The sequence below is a fragment of the Spodoptera frugiperda genome, chromosome 8 (genome assembly GCF_023101765.2).
Source record: "Spodoptera frugiperda isolate SF20-4 chromosome 8, AGI-APGP_CSIRO_Sfru_2.0, whole genome shotgun sequence".
In the NCBI taxonomy this organism is placed as follows: domain Eukaryota; kingdom Metazoa; phylum Arthropoda; class Insecta; order Lepidoptera; family Noctuidae; genus Spodoptera; species Spodoptera frugiperda.
Genome location: NC_064219.1, coordinates 7,505,393 through 7,516,389, shown reverse-complemented (window position 1 = coordinate 7,516,389; position 10,997 = coordinate 7,505,393). Strand labels below are relative to the sequence as shown.

The 10,997-nt window shown below is 40.4% G+C and overlaps 2 protein-coding genes across 2 annotated transcripts; both read left to right on the top strand.

The window, feature by feature from the left end:
- The first annotated feature begins 3 nt into the window (after positions 1-3).
- On the top strand, positions 4-4,817 carry LOC118275915 (L-threonine ammonia-lyase). Its single transcript, XM_035594039.2, has 9 exons — positions 4-212; positions 325-438; positions 1,044-1,114; positions 1,421-1,708; positions 2,932-3,094; positions 3,375-3,533; positions 3,772-3,908; positions 4,073-4,298; positions 4,574-4,817. The coding sequence occupies exons 1-9, from the start codon at positions 189-191 to the stop codon at positions 4,745-4,747; spliced, it is 1,356 nt and encodes a 451-aa protein (XP_035449932.1). The 5' UTR covers positions 4-188; the 3' UTR covers positions 4,748-4,817.
- Positions 4,818-5,387: 570 nt separating this feature from the next.
- On the top strand, positions 5,388-10,328 carry LOC118275914 (L-threonine ammonia-lyase). Its single transcript, XM_035594038.2, has 9 exons — positions 5,388-5,538; positions 5,898-6,011; positions 7,650-7,720; positions 8,115-8,402; positions 8,573-8,735; positions 8,932-9,087; positions 9,292-9,428; positions 9,516-9,741; positions 10,071-10,328. The coding sequence occupies exons 1-9, from the start codon at positions 5,524-5,526 to the stop codon at positions 10,242-10,244; spliced, it is 1,344 nt and encodes a 447-aa protein (XP_035449931.1). The 5' UTR covers positions 5,388-5,523; the 3' UTR covers positions 10,245-10,328.
- Positions 10,329-10,997: the final 669 nt, after the last annotated feature.

The window sequence follows — 10,997 nt, the reverse complement described above, 5'->3', positions numbered from 1 at the left end:
AAGAAAATGAAGTATTGTCAAATACAAACATCGGCCGATCCGTCAATTATTCCAATAAAATTTTAGTACCATTTTTCCATTTCAAAATTGAAAATAAAATTGGTTTAAACATGTGAATAGAAAGAAACAATACACAGCAGTCGAAATATTAAAATATATTCCACCAAAAATAAATATAAACCTTCAAAATGACGACACCGAACCCGAAAGATGTAAGTTGTGTCCAAAGAGCAGTTTCCATAACTAATATCTACATAATAATGCATTGTAATTATGTTGTCCCTGTAGTACGATGAGTAAGCAAACTTGTGTTAATGTTTCTAGGATCCCGAGTATGACGAATTCTGTGACCCGGCCAATCCACGCAAAATAAAGTTTGATGACATATTAGCTGCATCACGGCGCATGGTCGGCAACGTCGTTAGGACACCTTGCATGGTACCTACCAACCTATTTCTTATATATTCTTCTAACATTATAAACGCGAAAGGTATTTTTTTACTACTTCACGTCAAAACGGATGAAGAGATCGAGATGGCAGAAACTAGTTAAGTTTTATACCTAATAACAATAGTGACACCTTATTTAATCGTATAATAAATTAAGGACCTAAACACGTAAGCTACGCTTCATGCGCACGCATTGATCAATCGACGATTGTAAGGTATATTACTAAGGTACGTAGAAATAAACAAAACTGTGTCCACGAAGCAACATCGAGTTGGTCATTCGCCATACAAATGGTCATTCGCCAAGTGTACGGCGCATTGCACCACCACAGATGGGGTCCAGTGTGGTTAATGCCCGGCCGGAGCTGCGGAAGACCTCAGCGGGTTGCCGAGGCTTCGGCTCGAAGCAGGAGTAAAGAGAACGGTAGTCAGTAAGATTCTGACACTCCTCTCGCCTCACCCAAAGCTCGAGACGTTATTGGATGATCCCCTCCCCTACATTACAAAATTAAATATGTATATTGTTTAATTGAATGTTAGGGTTTCCAACATTCTATTTCAATTTCAACAACGATACATTTATTATTATTACAGAGAGCCCACATGTCGGATCGACTGGGTTTGGAACTATATCTAAAGGAAGAATTCTTACAAGTGACAGGATGGTAATTTGTTTTATTAAATTCAATATAATTGTATAGACACCATATTGATTTTATGGATTCATCATTGTAACTGTTTTATCTATAAACATCATTTAAGGTTAGCGTTCACAGGCTCGCATCGTACGCATTCCGTATGACGTCATCAGTACGCATCGCTTGCATATTGCTGACGAGCGATGCAGATCAGTGGACGCAGTTGTATGAGTTTCTACACAAGACAAACTAAAATCTGTGGCGTACGATGTGGACCTGTGGACGCTTACCTCTACATAACAAAAATGATTAAAGATAAAATACTTTCAACAGTTTCAAAGAACGCGGAGTGGTCAATACTTTATTATTGCTAAACGAAGAACAAAAAAAGAATGGCGTAGTTGCCGCCAGTACTGGGAACCACGCATGCGCTCTGTCCTATCACGCTCGACGGATGGGTATACCGAGCATGGTATTCATGCCAGTACATGCTCCCATCACTAAAATCAATAAAGCAGAAAGACTAGGTGGAAATATCACATTGCAAGGTAACAGTATGGCGGAAACTAAACTTATTGCTATGACCACTTGCAAGGAGAAAAAGATGTATTACGTTAATGGGTAAGGTTCTTTTCAAACTTGTATAACATTTGTAAAATTTTTGCAACGTCATGCCTTTTATCCCTGAAAGGGTAAGCAGAGGTGCACATTACGGCACGTAATGCCGCTATACAATGTACACCCACTTTTCACAATTTGTGCTATTATATATGTTGCAGTCAAAACTCTTAACCAGTCAAAAGTACTATTGACTAGCAAAATCAGTCAAAAATACTTTTGACCGTAAGCTTTAGTCAATAATAGGTACTTTTGACTAAAATAACAGTCAAAAGTACTTTTGCCCAATGGAGTTGGTTAAAAATACTTTTGACCAAGAGATCCCGTCAAAAGCAGTTTTGACTGGTTGTATCAGTCAAAACTCTTAAAAGGTTAGGTTAGGTTTTGTTCGTCTTCTCCCTCCAGGGGGTGAGTAGCGGGTGCTAGGCGTGGGCGCGCCTACATCCGCATTGCACTATACACCTTTCGCGGGACGGAAGCGGTTAGCACACGACCGTTCCCATTGCCCCCTTTCCCATGCTAGGGAGGGGCGCGTAATGGCCTGCCACCATAGATGGGCTCCGCTAAGGGGGTACTGGTAGTAAAGGTTCAGCCGGTCTCCCAGACCCCTTCAATGGCGATGCAGGTGGACTACTGGGTTTTTTAGTGATTCCCACACGGGAGGACGAAAAGGTTTAGGTCAAGTCAGGTCAGGTTAGTTTAGGTTAGTTGTTATGTTTTCTGTGTAGTGATTGTGATGCGTTATTTTCATAATAAACGATTTCACATTTAACAAATATCTTTTTTATTTTTATTCACATCTAACGACTTAGTTCTAATGAGCTTTATTTCAGTTAAAAATACTTTTGACGAAGAGCGTCAGTCAAAATAACTTTTAACTGCAAAATTGCAGTCAAAAGTACTAATGACCAATAATTTTTCATGACCAGTCAAAATCAGTTTTAACCAACCTATTTAGTCAAAAGTACTTTTAACTGGTTAAGAGTTCTGACTGCAACATATATAAGTCCCATGTAACAGGGGGTGAGCCTATTGCCATATTCTGGGTACAATTCCAGACTCTATGCTACTACTGAGACATTTTCGAAAATCCGAAAAAAGCCCAGCAATACTTGTCCGACCCGGCAATCGGAGAAGTCGCACTTGGATCTGAGGCAGTCAAGTCCTTAGTAAAATATAATTTTACTTTGTAATTAACATTTAATATCAACCTCTGTGATTTACAGTTACGATCATCCAAACGTGATAGAAGGCCAGGGAACCGTCGGTATAGAGATAGTAGAACAGGTGCCAAATGTGGATGCAGTCCTCTGTCCATGTGGTGGGGGCAGTCTGCTAGCTGGCGTCTGTTTAGCTGTTAAGACTCTCAAACCAGACACTGAAGTTTATGTGAGTTGAATTCTATATTTACATTTTATAAGTATTTTATCGCGTTCCCAAAATTTAAAGAGTATTCAAAGTATTTTAAAACCTGTACCCTTAGTACGAGTTTGCTTTACGTTTAAAGTAATCGAAACGAGAGCACGTTCGGCGCTCTGATTGGTTTATTTATAAGTTAAGTACGTACATGTGAAGGACATTACCCATTTTGGTCCAAATTCGAAAGTGCCGGCCAAATTATCAAAATTGTACTAAGCGTGGGTGATGTCCTTTGTTTGATTTGTTTCAGGGCATTGAAACAGACAAGACTCACAGTATGGTAGAAGCGCTCAGAAAGAATGCACGAATCTTTGTTGCGTTGGAGCCGTCAATCGCCGACGGATTGGCCGTCAATACAGTCGGAGTGAATACCTTCCACAACGTACAACAAGGAATTCTCGATAAAATGGTATAACAAATAGAACTTGCTCTAGTGAATATAACAAGCAAATAGCCGCTGGATGCAGGTCGCTTCCAACGAGCCTATCGGGAAGTCATTGGGGGAGGTCTATGTTCAGCAGTGGTAGTCTTGTGGCTGTTATGATGATGATGATGCTAGTGAATATTTATTAAAGTCTCAAGGTTCAAATTGTATATGTTTCAACTGAGGTGTATCGTGTAACCACTAAGCAAAGATCGGTTTTTAGGTAGTGGTACGAGAAGATTGGGTGGCTCGTGCCATTACCACCCTCATTGAAGAAGAGAAGGTTGTAGTAGAAGGTGCTGGTGCCTGCACCGTGGCGTCTATAATGGCTGGTCTGTTCCCTAACCTAAAGGGCAAAAGGTAAAAAACAATCTTAGTTACTTTCGACAATTATCTTTTTCATAATTTTACAATACTTATACAATTTAATTTATCTATTCTTATAAAATATTGCCCAGGAATTTTCAAAACAACCCTGCATTTGTTTGATTTTTATTGGAAATGTATTGATTGAAACATTGCAGAGTGGTAGCAATATGCTCTGGAGGTAACATAGATTCGACGACACTGACCCGTGCTCTGGAGCGAGGCATGGCAGCGGACGGTCGGCTGGTGAAGTTCAAGGTGACGGTGTCGGACCGGCCCGGCGGGCTGGCGGACCTGTGCAGCATGCTCGCCAACATGGGCGTCACCATGCGGGACTGTGTGCCTGAACGAGCTTGGGTCAAAGGAGACGTATTTAGTGTACAAGTAAGACTTATTTAGTTTATATTATTGTGATTTGGTGTGTACGAGTATAGCACACCAACATACCAACATACTACTACCGCTCAGGAAATTTGCTAAAACATTTTTAGGGTTCCGTAGCCAAATGGCAAAAAAGGAACCCTTATAGATTCGTCATGTCTGTCTGTCCGTCCGTCCGTATGTCGCAGCCATTTATTTAAACGTAACTTAATTCCATTAAAGATAAACATGTTGTATCTATATTCATAGTTTTATAACGCTAAACTCGATTGTTGCAGATGAAAGTAATTGTAGAAACCAGAGGTTTCGACCATGCCAGACAGTTGGTGGAACTGATCAAGAAACACTATAAAGAATATTACTTCCAAGAAACGAACGAAAAAACTGAAAAGACTGCGGGTGTCAAGCGCGGCCCCTGCCTCGCGCCCAACCCTGTGTGCATGCAGAAATAGACTCTCCTCCTCTCCCACTATTGTGCCATTCCTATCGTGTCTCATTTCAAAATACTACTTGTGAACTCTTTTCAGTGTTTTATTTCATTGTTAAACGATGATTCCTCCTCCAACTCATCACATCCAATTTGCGGATCACATTGAGTTATTCCGTCCGAAAATTAAACCACACCAGTAGACATTTGATTTGTTTATACCTACATTATTCCTTGATAAAAGTATGCTATATTTAATAAGAGAAAAAAAAAGGGAACCGTGCTAAAACTCGGACAAAGTAACCTCGCATACGCTGTGGTAATTGTAGACACTAGAGCAAAGTGATGTAGACTCCATAGATGTACATCCTACTAATATATAAATGGTTGTCGTTCTACGTGGAGGACTAAGGGGAGGCCTTTGTTCAACAGATGGACGTCTCTCGGCTGATGATGATGATGATGAATAAATAAATGCGTAAGTTTGTATGTTTGTTTGTTAGTTCTTCGCGTCAAAACGACTGAAGGGAGCATGATGAAATTTGGAACAGGGGTAGTTAAGTCAGTAACATATAGGCTACAGCCAAAGTGATTTTGCTGTGGAGCATGAGACCTTCTTTCTTGTTGTTGTATATTGACTTATACTCCATAAACCATCAAAAAAATTAAAATGTCAACGTTGACATTCAATGAATCAATATTTTGATAGTAAATTCCCGTGATAAAAAACCCTAATAAATATGATAAATTACTAGTGTGAAATCGTGGCTGGTAAATGTAAATTTGCCTAAATGAAAAATAATGAACCCTCAAGACGTAAGTTTGAAGTACACGTTGAGAAATATTAGTAGAATAGAAACCGACAAACATGCTTTATACAGTTGAGGCCCAACTGATTAGGTTTTGAATGCCAGTTACAGTGAAGTGTGTAATTAGGTCCGTACACTGCATACCTTCAAGTAAAACTGTGCTATCATTCAGTTTTATCATTATGGCCTCGAAAGACGACGCTTTTCCACTTCACGGTCGCTATGAGAAAACCGACGAAACTGGCATAGTTCCGTCAGCACAGTTTCAGTTTTAACTATAGAGTTCTATTGATACAAATTTAATTATTCATATTGTATGGTGCCATTTCCATTATACGTTATATACCTTTTTTTTTACTATTATAGGACCCTGAATATGACGAGAATTGTGATCCCGATAAACCCCGAAAGATAAAATATGAAGATATCTTGGCTGCATCTCGACGGATGGTGGGCCAAATTGTGCGAACACAATGCCCGGTAAGTTGTAAGGATCACCACAACACATCACACCACAATTCCAAGAACTTGTCTGTGCGATGTTAACCCTTTTTTAAGGGGGGAAAATCATTCAATGACATTCCCCTTGCCGCTCCTTGCCCAAGGCGAGAGAAGTCATTCTGGTTCTGATCGGGCGGCAAGCTACCCTTGCTCACCAGTGCCGGCGTTAGAGGGGGGGCGTGATGGGGCGATGGCCCAGGTCGACAAATTCTGGGGGGCGCCAAGCTGAAGTTGGAGTCCCTCTTGGTGCAAACCCTCAGAACTGTGCTCTACGCTTAATATAATTTTACTTGGGATCAGCAAAAAACTAATACTTGATATTGCTTCCTTCAAGGCCCGGGGTATCAGTGGCCCTTACGCCGTCGCAATGTTGCTCGCCGCAGACCAACGAGGTATCGATAAATCGGTATCTCACGCAAGCTTTTAGCCCTAAACGTGTGGATATATAAAATTTCGCTCCGGTTGAGATATCAACCACAAAACTAAGTTGCAATAATCTGGGGGCGCCCCCGCCACGAGCCAAGCGAAGCGCAAGCGCAAGGGCACTACCTACCTTTTCTCGAAGCGGTCGTATTTTTGAACCTTCATAACTTGAGTTTGGGTTATACCAGATTTTCGTCAGTGGTAGACTTAATAAACCTCTAAAGTTTCAATTACATAGCTCTTATACTTTAGATTTTATTGATATCTAAAATACCCTGATTTCGTCACACACTCACTGATGATCAACAAAATTCTTAAGGTACTCCTGAAGTCCTAGAAAACTGAAATTTGGTATGTAAGCTAGTATTAGTACGCAAACAACAAAAAAATCCTAAAACTTGACTTTTACACCCCAACTGGGGGTGAGTTTGTTCGAGAGATTCGTTGCGGCCGCGGAGGGGTAAAAATCCTTAATTCCCTATTTCCTGCTTGAGATCTGACGCATAGAACACAAACTTTTCATCAAATCAAAACATTATCCTACCCATAAGTACCTATGAATAATATTACTACACTTCACTTCGGTAGTGTTTATTAATCAACCTATACTTTTGAACATAAGCATGTACTGCCCCCTCACGCAGTAGAGCGAGCGCGGCACCCGAACGCGGGCAGACGCGCGAGGGCAGACGTCGTTGACGGTTGTCTCGTTGAATGAAAAATTTTCGGAATATTTCGGTGATTTAAAAGTTTGCTATCGCAAGAAAAAACCCTGAACTATCGCAATGCCAACGAAAAATAAAGGCAAAGATAAGAATTCATCTCAGACTCCATACTAGACTACTAAGAAATTTTCGACAAACTAAACGTGTGGGTATATAAAATTTCAGCTCAATCGGTTGAAGATATCAACTACAAAGAAGATTGAATAGATTTTTAAGCTCAAGCCCATATGACGAATAGCAAAAAGTCCGTGCGGCCGATCCACGCCTACTTCACCCATATACCTACATACAATACATACATATACAAACAATGCAAGTTAAATAAAAACTTGTTATAATTATATCACTAAAATATGAATTATTGTAAACTCTAAACTGCGTTGATCTGTGCATGGCCAATCCGACAGTGATCAAACGACTACTTGTTGAATATACCAATTGATTTAGATACGATAACTTTGTTTCACAGCGCGCTCACATGTCGGAGACGCTGGGAGTAGAATTATACATGAAGCAAGAGTTCCTACAGTACTCGGGATGGTAATGGCCTTTTTAATTCACTTATGACAAAGCTCACTTTGCTCGAGTACCTGAAATAAGGACATTAAAGTAGATCGTGTTCTCCTAGTAGCTACGCCGTAGTATGGCCACGAGGCATGGAGCATGCGCGAGGAAAGTAGGGTGGGTCGCGGTTAACTACGACACAGATTACGACTGGATATTACGTGGGTTCTACAATGTGAAAGCACCCACGCTATACGAGATGAAAGATGATTCAGACATTATTTTAGTTATTGATTGCTTTCTCGGCACAATAGTTGAGTTGACGTGAAACGGTTAATATTAGACCTTTAAAAACTATGAATCTCAACAATGGAGTTCTTTTAATTTTACTTTAGTACATATCATCACTTTTCTATATTTTTAATAATAGTTTCAAGGAGCGTGGAGTTCGCAACGCTCTGGTATTGTTGAGCGACGAACAGAAGAAACTTGGTGTGATCACATCCAGCTTCGGTAACAATGGCATTGCCATGGCTTACAACTCTGCTATACTAGGCATACCGTGCAGCGTCGTGATGCCGGTCAATGCTTCCATCTTCAAAAGAATGCTCGCCGAGAAACTCGGTGCGAAGATCATACTTTATGGCAGGGATATGGCAGACGCCAAACGGCATGCCATGATGCTAGCTAAGGAGAAAAAGTTGACGTTCATCAACGGGTACCATTCTTGAATGTTTTACTAACTGTAGCACGATGGTAACGTAGAATGATAGATAGTCATTAGTTAATCGTACAATAGCACTATAAAGCCATGAGTGGGAAAGTATTTTGTAACTCCAGTTATCAAACTGTTATATATGTGTGTTTATAAATCTCATTGCATTTCAGTTTCGACCACCCCAACATAATAGAAGGCCAGGGCACCGTTGGCATTGAGATTGTAGAACAGCTTCCCACGGTGGATGCAGTACTGGTGCCATGTGGAGGTGGATCCCTCCTGACAGGAGTCGCCATTGCTATCAAACATCTTAAACCTGACACTGAAATTTATGTTAGTATCTCATAGTGGCCGAAACTAATAAACGACCTTAATCCAAAATCTCTGAATCGATTTTTATTTTGGCAGAAACTACGTATGGGTCGGTCGATTTTAGCTTAAGTTCAGTTATTGAAAGCGGCAGTAAGTCGGTTAAAAATTATATCTACAATCAATTGACTAACTACATGATTTTGTCTCCATTATTCAGGGAATCGAAACAGATAAAACTTGCAGCATGGTGGAAGCACTGAAGAAGAACGAGCGAGTGTTTATACCAATAGATTCAACGATTGCTGACGCACTGTCTGTTAATAGAGTTGGAGTCAACACCTTCTTCAACCTGAAAGGGATAGTTGATAAAATGGTAAAAAATATAAGGCATTTATAATCGACAAATGTTTACGAGCCATAATACAGATGTAATGTAGGTCAACTGCTTCAACTATTTGTATATTCATCCTTCACATCGGTTGCACAAATAATAAAAAATGTTGTATTAACTAAATAGTAACATAATATTTGCAAATAAGTCATACTTTTGCAAATTACAAGTTAATATGAATTTCAGGTGGTTGTGAAAGAGGATTGGGTAGCGCGTGCAGTAATGCACATTGTGGAGGAAGAAAAGTTTGTAGTGGAAGGCGCCGGCGCAGTAGGCGTGGCAGCTCTAATGGCCGGCCTTTTCCCTAACTTGAGGGGCAAGAAGTAATCTTCTTTGACAAACATATTGAAATGATTAATTTGTTTGTCGCGCATAAGCTGCAATTAAACTTTTCCCATTTGCGTGCTCAGAGTAGTTACCATTTGTACTGGTGGCAATATGGACACGACGACGTTGGGGCGTGCTTTGGAGCGTGGCATGGCAGCTGAGGGTCGGCTGCTAAAGTTCAAGGTGTCGGTGGCGGACAAGCCCAACGGCCTGGCCGACATGTGCACCATGCTCGCCGGCATCGGCGCCAGCGTGCGGGACTGCGTGCCAGAGCGCGCATGCGTCACTGGAGATGTCACAAGAATACAGGTAAGCAATATCTCCAGTGACTTATACGATACAACCTTCAAACCTTCAAGAAAAGAGCATACTCCTTTTTAAAAAAAGGCCGGCAACGCACCTGTGGCTCCTCTGGTGTTGCGGGTGTCCATGGGCGGCGCTGATCGCTTACCATCAGGTGACTCGTTTGCCTCCTATTCCATAAAAAAAAACTTGCGATTGACGCGCTGTTTCTCACACTTTCTTGTAAAACATCCTATAACTAACAACTTTTTTATAATGGTCGTCTTTGATTTATGACACTACTATACATAGCGGTACGTTAAATTTATAACGTTCTAGCTTTAATCATATTTCAGTGGAAAGTAATTGCCGAAACAAGGGGCTGGGACCACACCAAAGAGCTGGTGGACTTGATCAAGAAAAATTTCAAGGAATATCTTTTCCAAGAGGAGACAGAGAGGCCAGAGAAAACGCTGAGCGGCAAACGCGGCCCCTGTCTCGCGCCGAACCCTGTGTGTATGCAAAAGTAAAATTCTGTAAATATTACATAACCTATGCGCCACTTGTTTTGAACCTTATGATAAATTATGTTAATAAATAGTATAATAAGGGAATCATTTTATTTATTTCACTACCTCGTGGGTGTAGTGGTCGTTAGTGGGACTGCCGGACAATGACTCTCGAACTGAATTTCTATGAAAATTATGTAACCATACAGTATTGGCTGTTCTATCTGAAAATCTTGGAAGCAACACTGATTCTAAAATTGTGACCAGCGTGTGTTTTAATAGACTAACTTCCTTTAGTTAATCGCAGTTAGCAATATTTTACATTAATTGTTCAAGCCTGCCTACCACTTCGGGGAATAAAAGACTTGGTATGTAATATTACTCAATCTCTCTAATGTTAATCCAGATACATAATACAGCTACAGTTTATTTATTTATTTAAATAACAGTTATCGATTCGTACGCTGCTACGCCGTAGTAGGCTGTTGCACGTCTTGCTACGCCGAATCATACAGCATAAAGGTTGGCAGATAACTTGGCAAGATTTTGTTATAATTTTTTTCAAGAAAATTACTTTATTATCTAATAAAAATACGCGGACGCGAACGTTCAATAGTCAGCGCAACGACGCCGCGTCTGCGCACGATGGTTGTGAGGATCAATCCCTGTGCGATTGGCGGAACTTTCTTATTATTTTATAAAAAAGGTAATTTAAAAAACTAAAAAACCCGACTGCGTTTCTTTATAATATGAAAATGAAAAACCCCCAAAAAA

Bases quoted from the DNA above. Each gene is read 5' to 3' on its own strand.
- LOC118275914 (XM_035594038.2), top strand. The intron at 8,403-8,572 runs GTACCATTCTTG...ATTGCATTTCAG, and splicing joins AAGTTGACGTTCATCAACGG to TTTCGACCACCCCAACATAA. The intron at 8,736-8,931 runs GTTAGTATCTCA...TCCATTATTCAG, and splicing joins AACCTGACACTGAAATTTAT to GGAATCGAAACAGATAAAAC.
- LOC118275915 (XM_035594039.2), top strand. From the start codon at position 189: ATGACGACACCGAACCCGAAAGAT. The intron at 213-324 runs GTAAGTTGTGTC...TAATGTTTCTAG, and splicing joins CGACACCGAACCCGAAAGAT to GATCCCGAGTATGACGAATT. The intron at 439-1,043 runs GTACCTACCAAC...TTATTATTACAG, and splicing joins TCGTTAGGACACCTTGCATG to AGAGCCCACATGTCGGATCG.